Below are 22,826 nucleotides of genomic sequence, written 5' to 3' on the forward strand. Positions count from 1 at the left end.
TACTATGTATATGTTGGGACATCATAGAGCAACCGGTCTGGTTACTGTATGCTCGACATAGAACAGTCTCTCCATCAGTAGTGAAAGTGTCATCCGTCATAACCTGAATCTTAATTCAGATGATAATTCTGATGCAAAAGGAGGCATCAGAAACACCTAGAGTCATGAGCTCTTGAGAGGTACTCTCTGACAGTTTCTTTCTTAGTGGACGCACCTCCTAGTTCTGGGCTGGTAGAAGTCACGAGTAGTCTGAAAACTTTGGGCCACTATACTTCAGACTACCCCACTGCCAGTCTCAACAGTACATACACCCCTTTACTATACACAGTATTGTTATCGTATCAGATTTGCTTTTGACAGCTGAAATTCTGTATTAAAAAAAAAATAAGCAGAAGCATGTCCTTCATTATCCAACTCAAACTCTACCTTTTGTTGCACTTGATTGTGATTTTTAGAGATGATTTGCTTTCTATCATCTGCTTTTATGGCTGGTTGGATATGGATATTTTTCTTAGGGAGCAGCCTACTGGACTGTGGGGAAATACGAAGTGTAGTAAGCAATAATATGTCATTTCCTGTAGCATTAAGTTAAAGTACATAAAACATGTAATTATAGTGAAATATGTAATGATTAAATGAAATATAACAACACTGGCCACATAATTTGTGCAGATTTATACTTTTCATGTGCATAGGAGTGGATGGAAAGTATAAGTAGTTAGGTAAAAAATCTGGGCTCTAGTGATAAGTTTGTACTATCAACATACATGGATACAATATTCAACTGGATAAAAAATAACTTTATAATAACAATGTAATGTCAAAAACAGCTTTAAATTTTATTCACATATTTATAAAATATACATATTTATTTCAAAATATAAACAAACTGGAATCAATTTGCAATAAAAACAGATCTTTTTTACATATTTATACTCTAAAAATTACTTGTAATAAATATGGTGAGCAGTGTGACCAGAATGTTTTCTTGTTTAGTGTAAACTGAATGAACATTTTGTGATGTAATTACGACTACTACATCATCACAGTCAAGTCCTTGTCTTCTGCCTGCAAGAGGCCCTCCAAACACAAGAAACAAGTACACTGCAATCTAAGAGCATCACTTCTGTAAGCTCCACAAATAATATCGTGATTTCCAGAGAAAAATTAGAATTTTGTACACAGCACTATTTGATGAGTTAATTCTGTCTTTTAATCACTTTAAAAATTCAGTCTTTTATTTGAAGAATTATTGCACCAGAAAATGATTGTATCAATAAAATGTCACAAAAACCGTGCACCTACAGAAGTATAGTGTAATGTAGGTAAACAAATTTCAAAAATAGTTACGCAGTCATCTTGCTGGACTTCCACACATTCAGAATTTCCGAGAAAAGATAACGCTACCACTTGAGCCAAGAATAAAATTTTCCAATGCAATATGAGACAGGCAGAAAGGCACAATCAGTTTTCAAGCTTATTTCATTTGCTTTGCTGAAAAACAGCACAACAGGAATGGAATGTACACAATACTGACAGGGTCTCAATAATAAGAACAGACTTACATCCTGTGGACACACACACACACACACACACACACACACACACACACACACACACACACACACACACAATATCCACAGAGGCTTAATGATTCCACTGAAGCAACAATGATATAATACACCTCCACAAATATCAGTCAACTGTGGAATACTTGTCATTTTTGTTTTCGTTGTGACTCAAGGAAGTTGGCAGATAGAGCCAAGAGGCGATATCTCTGCTTCAAATTCTTTGCACGGATGTGTGCTGAAGCTATTTCCACAGTATGATTCGCTGGAAACCAACCTCGCTCACCATCTCTGATTCTTTCTCCCTGGTACCAACCTGAGAAACATTTATTTAATAATTAGTGTTTAAAAAAGTCACACTGAATGCAACAGTAGTTAAATATATTGTAGCTACAGAAACAAGTTAAAAATTGTAGGTGGAGTAAAAATAGAATTGGGGGTGATACATAAAGATGACAAATTCACAAAAATATGACAAAAAGAGAAGAAACGAAAATAGAAATAAATAAAACACACAGGTCCACGATTTTCATATGAAAAGTACCTTCAGCGATAGTTAATGAGAAAGAATACAAATGGAATAATAACAAAGAACTGTTGACTTTTTTTTTCAGTTAATTCATACGTGTCTGTTAGATCCCATCAAAAAGGGGAAACTCTGGGGATTTGGAATTAGTCAAGGCAACCATTAACTAAGAGCAGAAAACAGCTAATAGTTTATTATCTAACTCTCTGTTACTCATACAATAATGCCCGACACTTTAGCCCACACAGATGCAGATGTTATCCACAAGAATAGTGTATATTAATGACTTCAGGACTGTTTTATTAAATCTAAATATATAATAATATAATAATATAATATAATAATATAATATATAATACATGCATACAGGATAATACGCTGTAATGTCTGAAACAATCTTACATTTCAAAATAATGAATTAACATCTGTTTCCCATGAAAAACAATAAGGTACATGAAACAGCTCAAATACATATCAAAAGAACATGATATTGCTTATTTCAAAACAGTGACCTAACTAATAAGCACATACGAACAGTAATTTAGATACTAAACTGCAAACAAAATTGAAATAAGAAACATTATTTGACAATTGTCTTATTTCATGATCCCCCGCATGTAACACCTGACACATTATCCAGCTGCTTTTTCTGGCTGTCCCACAATTTCTTGAGTGCCTCATAGTAAGTAGCTCTTCTTCAAATATCAAACTGAACTTATTAAAAGGCACTGTTGCTCTATTTGAGGCTTCATTACTTCCCAACTGATTTTTCTATAAAATCAAATCTCTTTGCAACCTGATTCGAAGCCATGCATTAGTATTTATATACTAACAAAGCATTTATGGCTGCAATATTCAAAATATTGTAAAACAGTGCACCAACTTCTCATATTACACGACATGTTGTTTTTCTGATACAGCTGATCCAAAAGATCTATCCACAATTAGAGACAGTAATCATTTGAGGTTTCTTTTGCTCTCCTGTTGGATGGTCTGTGGCATCACTGGTATGGTATGCATGCCTGTTGCTGCAAACACTGTCCTATTTTCCTTGGGATAGTGTGACACCAATGTACAATGTTGTTGAAATCTGGAGATGGGTGATTTTGGCAACCCCCCCCCCCCCCCCCCTTTTTTAAGCACTGCTCTTGTTTTTGTGTACTGTTCTGACGTATGTCACTTTCTTAGCCTGGAGTTTCTTTACTAAAGACAAACTAATAAACCATTAAGTCATCAGTAATATTTCTGTTTGTACCATGTACTGGTTTGATTACTCTAAAATCAATATCTTCAGCCAAATTGCTGGTATTTTAAGGCTCCTGCAGTTGCTTACTGATGTACAATTTTACATTCAAAGTGTAAGCCATTTTTACATCAACCAACCAAACACTTTTAATGCACACTTCGTAGGTTTGCAGGGAATATATTGCCTTGATGGGTAATTTCCCCAGAATGCAAAAAGCTGTTCATCAACAGTAGGTATTCACTAAGTGAGAAATATTTTTGGCAACTGTTCATAAACAGTTCTAGTACCTATCTGGCAGCGGCCAACTTGTCACTCTCTGTGAACATCTCTATCACGGATATTATTGAACCTCAAACATGTCAAGCGAAACCTGAATAGGTTTTAAATCATGCATAAATAACATGATTCAAGTCTATTGCTGCTTTAGGAGGAGATTAGTGTTTAACATCCCATCAACATCGAGGTCATTAGAGATGGACCGCAAGCTCGGGTTAGGGAAGGAAATTGGCCATGCACTTTTGAAGGAACAATCCTGGGACTTGCCTGAAGCAATTTAGGAAAATTATGGAAACCCCAAATCATGAAGGTCAGATGCAGGTTTTAACTGTCGTCCTTCGAAATGATGAGTACAGTGTGCTAACCATTGCACCACCTCGTCGGTCATTGCCTTTTGAGTTATACCACAACTTCAAAATATTCTTTCTAGAACATCTGAGAGATCCACACAGATATAACAAACTAATGAAAGCTCTGATGTCTATAGCATCTGTTTCTTGAGCAACCATTTCCTTAGAAAAGTTACCATGAATTTCATTGATGTACAATTAGTACATGTTGCAATAATAAGGATGATATTTTCATTCAAGAGTAAATTGAGGATATCTACATCTGTCTTTGTCATACAAGCTTCATTTATGGATCCTGGTCAATGTATAACAACATTACAAGATTTTCTTCTAACACATTCTTCCAAAGTAATTACTTTTCCTCCATTTAATTATTCCACACAAAAAAGTGAACACTTGAATGACATCTTCCTGTGATTCAAATTCATAATTTTATAACATTTATTGTTCTGATCCTGAATCAGGACTGCTTTTATGTACCAGAATCTCTACTAAACTGTTTGAGAGGTTTTTCTGCCTGTAACATTTCTTTCACAAAGTAAAATAAAGAGAATACTACATAAGATGGAAATTAATTGCAATCAGTTTCAATACGCCTAAAATTACACACATGAAAGGGAGATTGAGTCAAGGAAAGCAATAAAGTGATGTAACATTATTCTGTTTCAGACTGAACAGCACAGCTTGTGTGGATGACCAGTGTCCTCCAGGCTATAACAACATCTACATCTACATCCATACTCCGCAAGCCACCCGACGGTGATTCAAAAATGGTTCAAAATGGCTCTGAGCACTATGCGACTTAGCTTCTGAGGTCATCAGTCACCTAGAACTTGGAACTAATTAAACCTAACTAACCTAAGGACATCACACACATCCATGTCCGAGGCAGGATTCGAACCAGCGACAGCAGCAGTCGCTCGGTTCCAGACTGTAGCGCATAGAACCGCACAGCCACTCCGGCTGGCGATGGTGATTCATAAGCAATGTAACCTGTGTAATTGAAAGCCAACAATGGCTGAAGCTAACAGAAAGAGTTAACAGAACAGAACTGAAAATGATGTGAATACAGTCCAGCCCAGTCAGACAAAACTGATTGGGGAAAACTATGTGAATGACTAGTGTCAGCTACATGAGCAACAGAGGATTAACACACAATTTGTTGAAAAAACTACACTACTCACAGAGGGTGAAAGCGACATTGTAAATGTAGCCACTATCTTGAGTAACTACACAGATATGTATAAAACAACAGTTATCTACACACTGTAGGAATAGCCTGAACAAGTTTCTTTGACAATTCTTGATGTCAGCCTCTTATTCTGTACAGAATAACTAAATGTAGAGCCATCAAGGCACATGCTTTTTTTCTTTTTTTTAGAAAGAGAGAGAGAGAGAGAGAGAGAGAGAGAGAGAGAGAGAGAGAGAGAGAGAGAGAGAGAGAGAGAGAGAGAGAGAGAGAGACCACACACAGTGGAACAAATATTGTTAAAACTTTAAGAACTTTTGCTCTAATAACTCCATTTCAACCTATACAACAGGAGACTAAAGCTGTAAAGCGTAAAACAAACACATTACAACTATTTTCTCATGTATATATTACATAAACACAGCCAAAGTAAAATATGCACCAGTGTTATAGGCCACTAAAATGCTTCAAAAAATAAGAAGCACAACACGTGTGATAATGTACTTACCAAGATGGAAAGACTTTCCTTCTCATTTCGTCCAGTAAGTCCCTTGACCCAGGGTTCAGGCTGACTTTTCTTAACTGTACCCCTTTCCCTAAACCTTTCCAGTCCTTTTCCTTCACCCCTCCTCCTTCCCCTTCAACTCTTCTGCCAGAAGAAGGAGCCACTGGCTCCGAAAGCTTGTAAAAGTTCAATCCTGTGTGTGTGTGTGTTCCCCTGACACCACTTGATGAGTAGTTTTTTTTTTTCATCTATCCATTTGCATTATATTATTAATAGTTGATTATTTTAATTCAGTGTGTGTGTGTGTGTGTGTGTGTGTGTGTGTGTGTGTGTGTGTGTGTGTGTGTGTGGGAGTGAGAGAGAGGGTTTTGTTTTTTTTTTTGGGGGGGGGGGGGGGGGGGGGGGGGGAAGTCTGCGTGTGTGCAAAGTAGAGAGCTTATATTTGTGGTGAGAAAAGGGAAAGCATCAAAGCATCTCACCACACACCTCTCAATGGCATGGTGGTTACAGAGCTTAATCCCAAGTGATAGTTAGGCATTTTAACTGTGCCGTCACAATAGATATATTTACTAATGAAATTCGTCATAAATAATCCATCACAATTTGAGAAGAACAGTGAGGTTCATACCTACAACACTAGAGGGAAAAATGAGCTTCATTACCTACTATAAAAGCTGTCAGTGGCTCACAAAAGAGTTCAATATGCAGCAAAAAAATCTTTGACCATTTGCAGAAGACTGTCATCTATATGTCAAATGCACACTATTGAAAATCTAAAATATTAACTGAGGGCTTAGTCAAGTTGACTTTATTATCCAGTACATTCATTTTGTTAATCAGAATTTGTTGGTGTAATTAGTTTAAATACTGTGGTAATTACACATACTAGTAATTTCAAACTTCATTATCATTGTTCATATGTAAACATATACCCAATTACTAGCTTTCAGATAAAGTAGACCAGAAGTACATATAGATAAGAGAAGCATTATTCAGCCAATTCTGCAGGTTTGTTAGTGGCTTTTGCCCTCATTTAGTTTCAGAGTAATTAGCATTCTTCACTAAAACATTATTACTGAAATGGAATGCCGTGTCCTGGAAAACTAGGTAGAGTAATTTAATTATTGGAGCACTAAAATCAAACATAACAGAGTCTACAATGATTAAGTTTAGGTCTTAGTAGTCAGAAATTTCTTCGTTTTCCAAAACTATTTCATTTGTTGTGATCTGGCTGCTTGTTCTTCTGCAGATGAGACATACTTCTTCTGTTCTGATGGTTTGAATGTCAGCCATGTGTATTTGTTATTCAGAAGCAGTTTCTCTTCTCTGTGTTTAATTTGGTGTGTGGTGGTGTTCAATTCATCCAGATCACTTTGTACTTCTTTAAACCAGATGTTTTCGGTATTACTGTTCCAGAAGTAATAAAAAGTTTCCTTCCGGATTCTAGTATTTGGTAGGCGAGATATGTGGTCGAAAAATGCAATCCTTCTTTTCCGCATTGTACCAACAACGGATTCATTTTCTTTATATACTACTGAATTGGGCAAAAGTCTCCACTGCCCATTACCTTTGTGTTTCTTACTGACAATTGTTCGGAGTATTTTTCTGTCAACTTTGTGCAATTTGTCAGTTTTTGCTTGAGTATTTAATCTGAACAGTGTTTCACCTGCATATGTTGCTTCTGGTTTAACGATGGAGGAGTAATGTCGAAATTTAGCATTTATTGAGAGAGATAGTTTTTTGTAGGTTGGCCACATGGTTCTCTACGCTCTCTGAAGTTTTAATGTTCTACTATCTAATGATACTCTTTCACTAACATTCCAGGTAATAATCTCAGTAAGATATTTAAACTTTTTCACTACTTTAATTTTTTGATCATTATGGAGTACGATATGGGTGGGGTATGTCAAGTGGGAAGCTGGGTATAATTTCTGTTTTCTTGAACGAAATTGGTAATTCAGCCTTTGCTGCTAATCATTCTAGTTGTTCTATCTGAACCTCTGCTTCATCAACATTGTTTGCTAACAGTGCAAATCATCTGCAAATGCAAGGCAGCTAAGTTGAGTCTTTCTTCCAATCTTAACAGATGGCGGCATATTCACGCATGATTTTCTCCAGCACAAAATTGAACAATAATGGAGACAATCCATCGCCTTGTCAAAGGCCAGTATGAGTCTCAAAAGGTTCAGATAATTCATTTCTGAATCTTACTCTAGCTTTAGTACTTCGAAGGGCGACTGCAACGTGGTTGGCAAATTTCTGATGTAAACCAAATTCTTTAAGAACTGCCAGTAGAGATTCACGATGGACACTATCACAGTCTTCTTTAAAATAGACAAACGCAATCACTAGTTTCTTGTCCCTGACCTTTTGATGTTTGAGACTAATAATTTGAGACTAATAATTTGATCAGGACACCTTCGTCCTGGATGAAAGCCTCATTGATATTCCCCTAGTTCACCATCAAGCTGTTCATGAATTCTGAAATACAGAACCTTGGAAAAAAATTTATATATAATATCCAGCAGGGATATACCCCTGTAATTATTTGGGTTCAATATATCTCCTTTTTTGTGTTGTGGATGGATTATTGCAACATTTCATTCCTCTGGTAACTTCTCAGTATTCTAAATGTCAATAAGATGTCTGTGTAAGTTCAGAATAATTTGTACATTTGCAGATTTCCAAATTTCTGCCACTGTTTGGTTCTCTCCTGCTGCTTTATAATTTATTTCAAAGTGAGTTAATTTCTGCTTGTACTTCATCTGACTGTGGTGGTATAACATTTTCTAAATGTGTTTTGTTTCTTGGATAAGGGTCAAATTCCAAATGATGTTCGGGTTCTGTGCTATTTAGTAACTGTTTCAAATATTTAGCCAATATCATTGAATGGTCATAATTGTTATGTGCTACCTTTCCGTTTGTATCCTTCATCATAAGAGTAGGTGGAGTTATTTCGACTGGTACTGTTTGAATGTCTGAGAGTAATCTCTTGTCTTGTGGCGATTGAAAGTATCCTCGATAGATTTTAGCTAGTCCTTATGAAATTGCCTTTTGAGCCTTCTAATTTCTTTGGCGGTTGATCATCTAGCATTTATTAATTCCTCCCTGGAGCTTTCTGTTCTCTTTTGTTGGTCATTTAACCAGGCCTTATGTCTACACTGAATTGCTACATTGGATTCCTCATTCCACCAAGCATGTTTCTTGTGTTGCCATACAGGAGCTACTTCTTCAGCCAAGGCTTTTAATTGACTGACAGTGGCTTCTAGATTGTCACTTAAAGGTATTCTTGATCTCTCACAATATATCTGATTATTAATAATATAACTAGGGTCATATGTTCTCCTTGTATCTAACGTTTGAGGTTTGTTGTTTCTTTTGGGTGTCAGTTTGATTTTCATTTTTGAAATGTAATGGTCTGAATCAACATCAATGCCATGCAGCACTTTAACATTATAGATTTCCTTGTGGAATTTCTGATCCATGACCACATGATCTATCTGGAACTCTCCTAGCTTGACAGTAGGACATTTCCATGTCATTACCTTATGTGATATTCTCTTAAACCTGGTTGTCTTCAAAAACAATCCACTTGTAGTAAAAAATTCAATCAACCGTTCCCCGTTCTTGTTTGTAAGTTTATGAGCTGGCCATCACCCCACCACAGCTTGAAATTTCTTCTCTCGTCCTATCTTCGCATTACAGTCTCCAGGCAGTATTTTAATGTTAGTTTCCGGTATGGTCTTTAGTACTTGATCAAGTTCATCCCAGAATTTTTCTGTTCCATCCTTGTCAGTTCTATTTTTAAAATTAGTTGGAGCATGAATATTTATCAGTGTGTATCTTTTGTTTTCCACTGTAATTGTTAACAATGCCATTCTTGAGGAATTGAATGAAAAATCCTCAGTGGAATCCAATATTCTATTGTGTACTAAGAAACGCACACTGAACTGGGGAAGATTTTCTATTACCCTTTCTCCTGGTGGTCCCTCATAAAGTCCATATCCTCCTGATTCGATCGTGTCCTGGTCAGTATTGCGTAACTCTTGAAAGGCTGAGATAACTATGGTCTGTTGATCTAAGACATCTTTCAAATGTTTCAATTTATCAACTTTCCCTAAAGAATTAATATTTACTGTTGCAAAATACAAAAATCTTCCTGGGTTGTTAAATCTTAGCACCTTCTTATGTGGAATATGTTGCATATTTGTTTGTTCATTCAGTGCATCACTAGCGCTCCAACTCACCCTTGCCCTCTATGTGACAGCCAACCATATCCGAATGGTGTCTTCCCCTGGATAATCTCGTTGCGACTGTCCAAACCAGTGGATTCTTTCAGTAGAAGACTCATCATATTTGTTTTATTATCTGATCAATGATCAAGTGTCTGACCAAGGTCAGGGTTTACAATTCCAGATGTGATCTGGAAAGGCGATGGGTGAATTATGGATGGTGAAAAAAGAGATTGATGGGGTGTGTGTTTGGTCTACGAGAGCTATTTTATTTTGCTCAAGTCCACCAGCAAGCTGGTGAGGACCCCTATATCTGCCACCTGGATAATTCCATAGTAATTATTTTTTTACCTAAAAGTCCGCATTAAATCTTTCCTTACTATTCAATTGCTTATAAACATGTATCTTGAACTGTAACATGTGAGAGGGAAGCTGCTGGGAGCCATTCAAGACAGTATGTGGAATCTTATTAAATGGGCAAGATCTATGCCCAAAATTTATGGACAATGTGTAGCAGGCGATTTAGTACACAATACAAGACAAAAATGTATCTCAAGTTATCTAAATTTCATGTCAGACAGTTTATTCAGTTAATGATGATGTAAATAAAATAAAAAGAAACTTCCACATGGGAAAAATATATTAAAAACAAAGATTCCAAGACTTACCAAGCAGGAAAGCGCCGGTAGATAGGCACAATGAATAAAACACACAAACACACACACACAGAATTTCCAGCTTTCGCAACCGGCGGCTGCTTCGTCAGGAAAGAGGGAAGGAAAAGGAAAGATGAAAGGATGTGGGTTTTAAGGGAGAGGGTAAGGAGTCATTCCAAATCAATCCCGGGAGCGGAAAGACTTACCTCAGGGGGAAAAAAGGATAGGTATATACTCGCGCGCGCACACACGCGCACGCACACACACACACACACACACACACACATCCATCCATACATACACAGACACAAGCAGTGGTCTGCTTGTGTCTGTGTACAGTGCTGGTTGTGAAAACTCGAAATATATATGTCTGCTTGTGTCTGTGTATGTATGGATATGTGTATGTGTATGTGTGTGTGTGTGTGTGTGTGTGTGTGTGTGTGTGTGTGTGTGTGTGTGTGTGTGAGGGCGCGCGCACGAGTATATACCTATCCTTTTTCCCCCCTAAGGTAAGTCTTTCCGCTCCCGGGATTGGAATGACTCCTTACCCTCTCCCTTAAAACCCACATCCTTTCATCTTTCCTTTTCCTTCCCTCTTTCCTGACGAAGCAGCCACCGGTTGCGAAAGCTCGAAATTCTGTGTGTGTGTTTTATTCATTTTGCCTATCTACCGGCACTTTCCCGCTTGGTAAGTCTTGGAATCTTTGTTTTTAGAAAGAAACTTCCACATGGGAAAAATATATTAAAAACAAAGATTCCAAGACTTACCAAGCGGGAAAGCGCCGGTAGATAGGCACAATGAATAAAACACACAAACACACACACAGAATTTCGAGCTTTCGCAACCAGCGGCTGCTTCGTCAGGATAGAGGGAAGGAAAAGTAAAGATGAAAGCATTGATGCTACTTCCCTATACACAAATATCCCGCACGTCCTGGGCCTCGATGCAATGGAGCACTTCCTTTCTGCTGATCACCTGCCACCCTACCTAAAACCTCATTCCTCGTCACCTTAGCCAGCTTCATCCTGACCCACAATTTCTTCACTTTTGAAGGCCAGACATACCAACAATTAAAGGGAACAGCCATGGGTACCAGGATGGCCCCCTCATATGCTGACCTATTTATGGGTCGCTTAGAGGAAGCCTTCTTGGTTACCCAAGCCTGCCAACCCAAAGTTTGGTACAGATTTATTGATGACATCTTCATGATCTGGACTCACAGTGAAGAAAAACTCCAGAATTTCCTCTCCAACCTCAACTCCTTTGGTTCCATCAGATTCACCTGGTCCTACACCAAATCCCATGCCACTTTCCTTGACGTTGACCTCCATCTGTCCAATGGCCAGCTTCACACATCCGTCCACATCAAACCCACCAACAAGCAACAGTACCTCCATTATGACAGCTGCCACCCATTCCATATCAAACAATCCCTTCCCTACAGCCTAGGCCTTCGTGGCAAACAAATCTGCTCCAGTCCTGAATCCCTGGACCATTACACCAACAACCTGAAAACAGCTTTCGCATCCCGCAACTACCCTCCCGACCTGGTAGAGAAGCAGATAACCAGAGCCACTTCCTCATCCCCTCAAACCCAGAACCTCTCACAGAAGAACCCCAAAAGTGCACCACTTGTGACAGGATACTTCCCGGGACTGGATCAGACTCTGAATGTGGCTCTCCAGCAGGGATACGACTTCCTAAAATCATGCCCCGAAATGAGATCCATCCTTCATGAAATCCTCCCCACTCCACCAAGAGTGTCTTTCCGCCGTCCACCTAACCTTCGTAACCTCTTGGTTCATCCCTATGAAATCCCCAAACCACCTTCCCTACCCTGTGGCTCCTACCCTTGCAACTGCCCCTGGTGTAAAACCTGTCCTATGCACCCTCCCGCCACCACCTACTCCAGTCCTGTAACCCGGAAGGTGAACACGATCAAAGGCAGAGCCACGTGTGAAAGCACCCACGTGATTTACCAACTGACCTGCCTACACTGTGACGCTTTCTATGTGGGAATGACCAGCAACAAACTGTCCATTCGCATGAATGGACACAGGCAGGCAGTGTTTGTTGGTAATGAGGATCACCCTGTGGCTAAACATGCCTTGGTGCACGGCCAGCACATCTTGGCACAGTGTTACACCATCCGATTTATCTGGATACTTCCCACCAACACCAACCTATCCGAACTCCGGAGATGGGAACTTGCCCTTCAATATATCCTCTCTTCTCGTTATCCACCAGGCCTCAATCTCCGCTAATTTCAAGTTGCCGCCACTCATACCTCACCTGTCATTCAACATCATCTTTGCCTCCACACTTCCTCCTTGACTTACATCTCTGCCCATACTCTTTGCCTTTAAATATGCCTGCTTGTGGCTGTGTATGTATGTGTGTGTGTGTGTGTGTGTGTGTGTGTGTGTGTGCGTGTGTGTGTGTGTGTGTGTGTGTGTGTGCGTGTGTGTGTGTGCACGCCCGCGCGAGAATATACCTATCCTTTTTTCCCCCTAAGGTAAGTCTTTCCGCTCCCGGGATTGGAATGACTCCTTACCCTCTCCCTTAAAACCCACATACTTTTGTCTTTCCTTCTCCTTCCCTCTTTCCTGAAGAAGCAACCGTTGGTTGCGAAAGCTAGAAATTTTGTGTGTGTGTTTGTGTGTTATTATATAAACTCTTTCTTTGTCTGTATTGATTCTACACCAGTAAGATGCTAGAGCGCAATCTTCTACATTTTACTTTTCTAAGCCCGCGATTGTGTTGTGCTCAGATAGGTACAGGATGTCTATTTTTTCCAAAACAGCCGATGACGTCTTCTGTCTTATTACTCAGTCCTCTAATATTTGATGAAAGAAGCTAACCTTACTTTTCTGCACATTCTTTTTGTGGTGCTCTTTTATCACTTTAATTTATTTCGTAACAGGGTGCCTGAATGCTGATTTTAGCTAAAATATGGTACCTTTCCAACACTAGTAAGCATAGGTATCTTGCTTAGTATGATGGTGCTTGCTTCATCAGTTGTGTGTTGTTTTACTTCCAACTCGTCCCCAAATTGGTTTTAAACTTATTACCAATTTTATTTCAGCTACTCTGCAATAATTTTGTCTCTCTCTCATTTACATTTAATCCGTATTATGGTATGTGCTCATCTGACCACTCATTCCATTCAACAAGTCCTGCAATTCTTCCTTTCCTCTCTTCCACTGTGGATATCAATACCATCAATACATATGATAACTGACATCACTTCCACTGAATTTTAATGCTGCTTCTCAACCTTTTTTTCCTACATAGAATTTTTGATATACCTACACATTACACCTTTTTGAATATGAGCACTTTGCTCTTGGTCTTCTATTCTTATTGTTTGCTCTAGGGTACTATACAATCTGCACAAGAACCATCTTTTCCTATAGCTTACAGGACATTTTTCTGAGAATTTCACACATTCATGGACCATTTTTATTTGTATATAATCTCACAGATTGACGCATCACACTAAAGAGTGTTGATTTTTCTTAACTTTACCCATCATCAAGGGCAGCTTCGGAAATGTTTCTTTAGTGCCTTTACCTTTCCGAAATCCAAAATGGTTATCACCTAACAGAAGCTCAATTTTATTTTCCACTCAGTATGTTACTCTTGTCAGGAACTTGAGATGCACAATATGTAAAGCTGATTGTGCAAACAGTTCTTGCATTTACCTGTGCTTGTGTCTTTGGGATTGTGTGTATGATATTCTTCCAAAAATTCCCTGGAATGCCTGCAGTTTCATTGCTTTTACACAGCAACTCAACAACTCTCTGTTTTGCCACTTGCTCCAACGTGTTTAGAAATTCGAAAGGAATTCTGCCTTTTTGTCGGCAAATTTTCCCAATATATTTCAAGTTCTGACACTAATACTGGTCTTCCAAAACAGCATCAATTTCTTTCTCTACATCAGTAAACAGTCATCCCTCTCATACAGGCTCTAAGTATACCCTCGCCACTTATCTGATACCTCCTCTGAATTTAATAGTGGAATTAGTTTTGTACTTTTAGCACCAACATCTCTGGTTTTAATTTCTCCACTATTAGTTTCATTTATCTATAAGTGAACCTTAGTTATGGTGCTCTCGGACTAATACGCCTTCCTGTGTAAAATGCTCCCTAACTCAGTCCTGGAAAAAATTTCCATACGAGCATATATAAAATATTTTCCTTTTAAGATACACTACTCCCACCCGAAACCATAGTGACAGCTCAATTTACAGAAATAGTGCCAAGAATTAGAACAGTCTTCACAAACAAGTTCACTCTTCTTGGTCCATAAAGGTGCCCATTTTTAAGAATAAACACTTTTTAACAACTTGTCAGCTACCATAATAATAAATTACAATTTAAGAACACATTAAAACATTTGTTTGTAGTAAACACTTACTGTGTAGATGAATTTCTTAGCAGAATCAGATACAATCTGTATAAGCCTTAAAACAGTATTTGTTTTTAACAATGCTTGATAACAGATCAAGAATTACCTTAGTAAATATACATATAAATATTTGGCCTTTTAAGTTAATGAGTGAATGGAAAAAATGTAAACATTTTGACATTTTTCACATCCTTGTGAACTGTAACCCTTAGAAGTTAAGCATGTAAGTTCTTTTGTAAATAAGTATCCTGTATTTATGTTTTTTAATGCATTTGACATTCTCATGATTATCATCACTACAGGCCTATGGAACAGTCAGTGTATCTAATCTGAAACTTCATCAGGCTGGTCCCTAGTCACTGGACAGTGCCACAAAAGTCGGCACTTCAACACACTGTGAGCAGTCTGGAACTGTAAAGATATGTATTTCATTTTATGGACTGCTTTCTTCATTCTCGGCTCATTTAGGCTCAAATTTCATTTAGTTTCTACTTTTCAACTTTGAGGATTTGTATAAAAAAATGCTGGTACCACTGCCCTGTATCTTGGCACAAGAGTCCAAGATAATGAGTTGACAGTTTATGACACTGTTCCTAGAAACTTCAAACTTGTGTGAGGATTCTCTTGTCTTCATATAAGGGGAAATCAAAAAGTTTCCCTCTGAGGGCATTGCTGCAGCATATATATGACATAGCATGACTCCCGTGTGGGTATATAAACACCGACATGTACGCAAGAGGTCAGTGTGGCATTCGTGGCTTTGCGGCATGTTGTTGTTGTGGTTTTCAGTCCTGAGACTGATTTGATGAAGCTCTCCATGCTACTCTATCCTGTGCAAGCTTCTTCATCTCCCAGTACCTACTGCAACCTGCGTCCTTCTGAATCTGCTTACTGTATTCATCTCTTGGTCTCCCTCTACGATTTTTACCATCCACGCTGCCCTCCAATACTAAATTGGTGATCCCTTGATGCCTCAGAACATGTCCTACCAACCGATCCCTTCTTCTGGTCAAGTTGTGCCACAAACTTCTCTTCTCCCCAATCCTATTCAATACTTCCTCATTAGTTATGTGATCTACCCATTTAATCCTCAGCATTCTTCTGTAGCACCACATTTCGAAAGCTTCTATTATCTTCTTGTCCAAACTATTTATCGTCCATGTTTCACTTCCATACATGGCTACACTCCAAAGAAATACTTTCAGAAACAACTTCCTGATGCATAAATCTATATTCGATGTTAACAAATCTCTCTTCTTCAGAAACGCTTTCCTGGCCATTGCCAGTCTACATTTTATATCCTCTCTACTTCGACCATCATCAGTTATTTTGCTTCCCAAATGCAAAACTCCTTTACTACTTTAAGTGTCTCATTTCCTAATCTAATTCCTTCAGCATCACCCGACTTAATTCGACTACATTCCATTATCCTCGTTTTGCTTTTGTTGATGTTCATTTTATATCCTCCTTTCAAGACACTATCCATTCCGTTCAACTGCTCTTCCAAGTCCTTTGGTGTCTCTGACAGAATTACGATGTCATCAGCGAACCTCGAAGTTTTTATTTCTTCTCCATAGATTTTAATACCTACTCCAAATTTTTCTTTTGTTTCCTTTACTGCTTGCTCAATATACAGATTGAATAACATCGGGGAGAGGCTACAACCCTGTCTTACTCCCTTCCCACCAACTGCTTCCCTTTCATGTCCCTCGACTCTTATAACTGCCATCTGGTTTCTGTACAAATTGTAAATAGCCTTTCGCTCCCTGTGTTTTACCCCTGCCACCTTCAGAATTTGAAGGAGAGTATTCCAGTCAACATTGTCAAAAGCTTTCTTTAAGTCTACAAATGCTAGAAACGTAGGTTTGCCTTTCCTTAATCTTTCTTCTAAGATAAGTCGTAGGGTCAGTATTGCCTCACGTGTTCCAACATTTCTATGGAAGCCAAACTGATCTTCCCTGAGGTCGGCTTCTACTACTATTTCCATTCGTCTGTAAAGAAATCGTGTTAGTATTTTGCAGCTGTGACTTATTAAACTGATAGTTCGGTAATTTTTACATCTGTCAACACCTGCTTTCTTTGGAATTGGAATTATTATATTCTTCTTGAAGTCTGAGGGTATTTCTCCTGTCTCATACATCTTGCTCACCAGATGGTAGAGTTTTGTAAGGACTGGCTCTCCCGAGGCCGTCAGTAGTTCCAATGGAATGTTGTCTACTCCGGGGGCCTTGTTTCGACTCAGGTCTTTCAGTGCTCTGTCAAACTCTACACGCAGTATCGTATCTCCCATTTCATCTTCACCTACATCCTCTTCCATTTCCATAATATTGTCCTCAAGTACATCGCCCTTGTATAGACCCTCTATATACTCCTTCCACCTTCCTGCTTTATCTTCTTTGCTTAGAACTGGGTTTCCATCTGAGCTCTTTATGTTCATACAAGTGGTTCTCTTATATCCAAAGGTTTCTCTAATTTTCCTGTAGGCAGTATCTATCTTACCCCTAGTGAGATAAGCCTCTACATCCTTACATTTTCCTCTAGCCATCCCTGCTTAGCCATTTTGCATTTCCTGTCAATCTCATTTTTGAGACGTTTGTATTCCTTTTTGCCTGCTTTATTTACTGCATTTTTATATTTTCTCCTTTCATCAATTAAATTCAGTATTTCTTCTGTCACCCAAGGATTTCTACTAGCCCTCCTCTTTTTACCTACTTGATCCTCTGCTGCCTTCACTACTTCATCCCTCAAAGCTACCCATTCTTCTTCTACTGTATTTCTTTCCCCCATTCCTGTCAATTGCTCCCTTATGCTCTCCCTGAAACTCTGTACAACCTCTGGTTCTTTCAGTTTATCCAGGTCCCATCTCCTTAAATTCCCACCTTTTTGCAGTTTCTTCAGTTCTAATCTACAGGTCATAACCAATAGATTGTGGTCAGAGTCCACATATGCCCCTGGAAATGTCTTACAATTTAAAACCTGGTTCCTAAATCTCTGTCTTACCATTATATAATCTATCTGATACCTTTTAGTATCTCCGGGATTCTTCCATGTATACAGCCTTCTTTTATGATTCTTGAACCAAGTGTTACCTATGATTAAGTTGTGCTCTGTGCAAAATTCTACCAGGCGGCTTCCTCTTTCATTTCTTTGCCCCATTCCATATTCACCTACAGCGTTTCCTTCTCTCCCTTTCCCTACTACCGAATTCCAGTCACCCATGACTATTAAATTTTCATCTCCCTTCACTATCTGAATAATTTCTTTTATTTGATCATACATTTCTTCAATTTCTTCGTCATCTGCAGAGCTAGTTGGCATATAAACCTGTACTACTGTAGTAGGTGTGGGCTTCGTATCTATCTTTGCCACAATAATGCGTTCACTATGCTGTTTGTAGTAGCTTACCCGCATTCCTATTTTCCTATTCATTATTAAAGCTACTCCTGCATTACCCCTATTTGATTTTGTGTTTATAACCCTGTAGTTACCTGACCAGAAGTCTTGTTCCTCCTGCCACCGAACTTCACTAATTCCCACTATATCTAACTTTAACCTATCCATTTCCCTTTTAAAATTTTCTAACCTGCCTGCCCGATTAAGGGATCTGACATTCCCCGCTCCGATCCGTAGAACGCCAGTTTTCTTTCTCCTGATAACGACATCCTCTTGAGTAGTCCCCTCCCGGAGATCCGAATGGGGGACTATTTTATCTCCGGAATATTTTACCCAAGAGGACGCCATCATCATTTAATCATACAGTAAAGCTGCATGCCCTCGGGAAAGATTACGGCCGTAGTTTCCCCTTGCTTTCAGCCGTTCACAGTACCAGCACAGCAAGACCGTTTTGGTTAGTGTTACAAGGCCAGATCAGTCAATCATCCAGACTGTTGCCCCTGCAACTACTGAAAAGGCTGCTGCCCCTCTTCAGGAACCACACGTTTGTCTGGCCTCTCAACAGATACCCCTCCGTTGTGGTTGCACCTACGATACAGCTATCTGTATCGCTGAGGCACGCAAGTCTCCCCAACGGCAAGGTCCATGGTTCATGGGGGGAGGTTTGCGGCATGTATGCAGTAAATGCAGAAGTGTTAACTATGGCAATCTTATTACCAACAATCTCCACACAGGACCAGTGTTCTGTTTTCTTTTCTCAGTTGCCAAAAGACATACACCGGTAGAAATCAACCCGAGAGTGGAGAATGAATATGGGGCAGCATGTTTTTCAAAACCATCACTGTAGAATGGTGCACCAAGGGATGTTGCTGCTTCACAACAATGCATGTCCTCACATCACAAATATTGCCATGCGTAAGTTATATGAACTCAGATGGCAGACATCCAAGCCCTCCCCCCCCTTACAGTCCTGATTTCTCCACGTGATTAACTGCCTTCTGGACTGTACAGCCTTTGAATGTAAACTTTTTGATTGTCCCCTACATTTTTGAATTGATGGTGCCCTGTGCCAAAGCTGGAGCACTTTAAGGACAGACAGTGCTAGTGAACATTGGACCACAAAGGGAAGATGATTCCTGTCAGATGAGGATGTGCAGCAGGTAGTTAAAGGCTTTTATACATGGCAGGACACGGTGTTTTACCAAGTGTGTGTCTTCAGCCTGGTGCATCAATGGGATGACTGCCTCAACACTCATAACGATTATGACCAATTGGCATAATATTAATTCTGGACTGTATAGCCTTCAAACGGAAACTTTTTGATCACCACTTATAGTTTTGAAGTGATGGTGCCCCGCGCCAAAGCTGGAGTGCTTGAGGCACAGACAGTCTTAGCTAATGTTGGAGCAGTCGTGCCCCATGGCACAGAGCACATGTACTCCAATATAACTGAGCACTGACCGGAGCATAGGTGCTTCAGAACAATGAAGACAAAACAGTCTGTTCTCCCAACAAAACACAGACAAAGAATACAACAACAGAACCGCAAACAAGACTAACCAGCAACACTGACAGTCTCTTATAAGACAGAAATTAAGAAAGTAAGTAAGTAAGTAAGTAAGTAAGAAAGAAAGAAAGAAAGAAAGAAAGAAAGAAAAACTAGGCAAATAGTAACTGAATCTACAGTCTACAAATAACCTTGATTGTAAGGCAAATGCTGGGATTATATTTTACCCTATCAAACTAAAATAAAGATAAAATCAGAAAAATGATGATAAATTCAATATTCTCCTCTCCCCCATCTAAAAGAAGATGGAGCAAAAACAGAAAAACCAGACCTATGGCTGAAAAGAGACACTCTCTCCCTTCAGAATAAAAGATGCCAAAAAACTGGTGCCCAAATGAAATGTGGAGCTACTGAAGATTAGAAGGGTGGATCAAACATCTAAATGGGAAATACTGAATCAAATTGGGGAGAAACAAAGTTTATGGAACAACTTGATTAGAAGAAACAATCAGGTGCCAGGACACATCCTGAGACATCAAGGAATTGTCATTTTAGTAACAGAGGGAAGAGGCGTACACAGAATAGATTAGTGTAGGGAGCTGCATCGAATCAGTCTTTGAACAGATTGATGATGACAAAAACATTGTACACATATAAAGAGCCAATACTGCACTGCAAACAATACAATATTGCAACAAGAAACACAACTGACTTACCATCAGCCACTTTGCGCAAAACATTAACGACATCTGCGACATCCAGAGACAGTTCGTCAGGCTGACGCGCAGCGTAGGCGTGGACAGCTCGGACCTGGGGACAGTCCCACTCCTCGTACACAGTCTCGTCAGGGTTGTCCGACTGCGGCTCAGCTACAGCTTCCAGCCACCGCTGGCGGTCCGATTCGAGACCGCAAGAGAGAACCTGTAGGTCACAAGACATCACATGTTGTTAACTATCTTGTCATGCTGTACAGCTGCAGTACAAGTATATCAAAATTTTGAAGTACCATCAATTCTGAAGGAAAAGAATATAATGAGGAGCTGACATGGGATGTAATTCATCATTTTTGAAGAAGAGCTCAAATAGCTATAAATACCTTTAAAAAGGTTATATTCAACTGCCATCACTGGTTTTCATCAGCTGTGCCAATCGTCAGATCCCTGCAATTGTGTTTCTTCGACAGCCGATGTGTCAACAACACAATGTCTGCTCCTGTACTGAGTGCCAGCATCACGCAGTCAGTGGCACTTCATATGCAGAAGGGAGGATTTGTACGTGTCACAAATACTAATGTGCATTCTACACAAAGGAACAGAATGGGAATAAGGTATGCTGACTTTGGCTTTGTTCACAGTGGCACCCGAGTCCAAGATAATGAGCCAGGTACACACGCTTCTTTCAAAACTTCACAATTGCAACCACCACCAAGTGGCTATTGTGTACAAACACAATGTGAGATGACTGAGTAGATGGAGTGGAGAAGCACGTTCAAAATGGCAATGTGATGGTATTTCGGAGTTTATTGTAGCACTGTAAAATGTAGCAGCTTGAGTTGGATTTGGCACACCTAAAGGACTGTTATTGTTTACCAAGGACATAAAATTAGCACAATATGATTAATTATTGTTACAGAAGTGGCAGCCAAAAGTAAACAGGAAACTCATTTTGTGCTAAATGTAACGGAACAAGAGATAGTTGTAGTTTAAGATAGGCACATAAAAAAGAAGCAAGTGTTACAGGTAGACATGATGGAAAATTAAATGGTTTAGTTGGAAAACAGAAACTTATCTATACTATATTTTGGATTAAAGGAGACCACTCATTGAATAGCAGAAGCACTGGGTCATTGATAGGGACACAGAAAAAACTGAATTATCCTTTGATGAGAAACAGTAACACACACACACACACACACACACACACACGTGCACACGATGCCAGCTGCACTAACAGTGCCAGTGTTATTTTTAAGCAGGTAGACTGACTGTGTTGGGGGTGGTGTCGGGTTGGGTGGGTAGAGGAGAAAGAGGTAAGAGGCAGGGAGAGGTATTGTGGGTGAGTGGCTAGCAGCTCTGACAGAGGCAGCCAGTTTGCTGGTTATTGGTTATGAATGCGGCTGGCACTGGCATGATTGTAGAGGCAAGTGGGAAGCAGCATATGCTGAAGGAGATGTGAGGACATGAATTGGGCAGGGTGACAGGACTGAGGTAGGGAAACAGTTTGGTGAATGTGCAGGGACAGAGGGTCACCCGAGATTGAGGTCAGGATGATTACAGGAGCAACGGACATATCGTAAGAATAACCCTTATCTGCATAGTTCAGAAAAGCTGGTGGCGAAGGGAGGATCCAGATGGCTCGGGTTGTGAGGCTGCCATTGCAACTGAACATGTGTTCAGCTGCATGTTGTGCCCCCAGGTGGTCAACTTTGTTCTTGACAATAGTTTGGCAGTGGACATTTGTACTGATGGACAGCTGGCTGGTTGTCATACTGACACAAAAAGCTGTGCAGTGGTTGCATCAGAGTTCACTTGTGTCATGGTTGCTTTCACAGGTGGCTCTGCCTCTGAAGGGGTGAATAGGAAGTATAGGTGGATGGATTGGGCAGGTCTTGCACCTTTCATCTACTACAGGGATTGGAAGAGGAAGTGGCATAGGGATGGGCTAGGATGTCGTGAAGGTTCAGTGGGAAAGCGAACACCACTGTAGGAGGGGTGGGAAAGATCCTGTGTTGGATGCCCTTGTTGCAGGGCAGGATGAGAGAGAATCTACGCCCTAGTGAAGGATATGGTTCAGTTATTCCAGTTGTAATGACACAGTTACGTAAGGGCAATAGCACAAATTTAAATACACTCACTTTTAGAAGACTAAGACATAGAATAAATTTGATTTATATATTTGTAGAGTTCAGTTCATATGGATCTTTGTGATGTTTGAAAGTAGGTGCCAGTATTCCATGAATGTAACAT

At 39.6% G+C, this 22,826-nt stretch overlaps 1 protein-coding gene across 3 annotated transcripts in view; it reads right to left on the minus strand.

Moving 5' to 3' along the window:
• Nucleotides 1-815: 815 nt before the first annotated feature.
• Nucleotides 816-22,826, minus strand: part of LOC126354875 (rho guanine nucleotide exchange factor 26-like) — a 444,136-nt gene continuing 422,125 nt past the window's right edge. For all 3 annotated transcript variants that reach the window (XM_050004883.1, XM_050004882.1, XM_050004884.1), the window contains 2 exons: nucleotides 20,577-20,781; nucleotides 816-1,884 (listed from right to left, as the gene is read on the minus strand). In XM_050004883.1, coding sequence (XP_049860840.1) covers nucleotides 1,718-1,884; nucleotides 20,577-20,781 — 372 coding nt within the window. In that variant the 3' untranslated portion in view covers nucleotides 816-1,717. The remainder of the gene's footprint in view (nucleotides 1,885-20,576; nucleotides 20,782-22,826) is intronic.

The sequence above is a fragment of the Schistocerca gregaria genome, chromosome 3, assembly GCF_023897955.1.
Source record: "Schistocerca gregaria isolate iqSchGreg1 chromosome 3, iqSchGreg1.2, whole genome shotgun sequence".
NCBI classification, from domain to species: domain Eukaryota; kingdom Metazoa; phylum Arthropoda; class Insecta; order Orthoptera; family Acrididae; genus Schistocerca; species Schistocerca gregaria.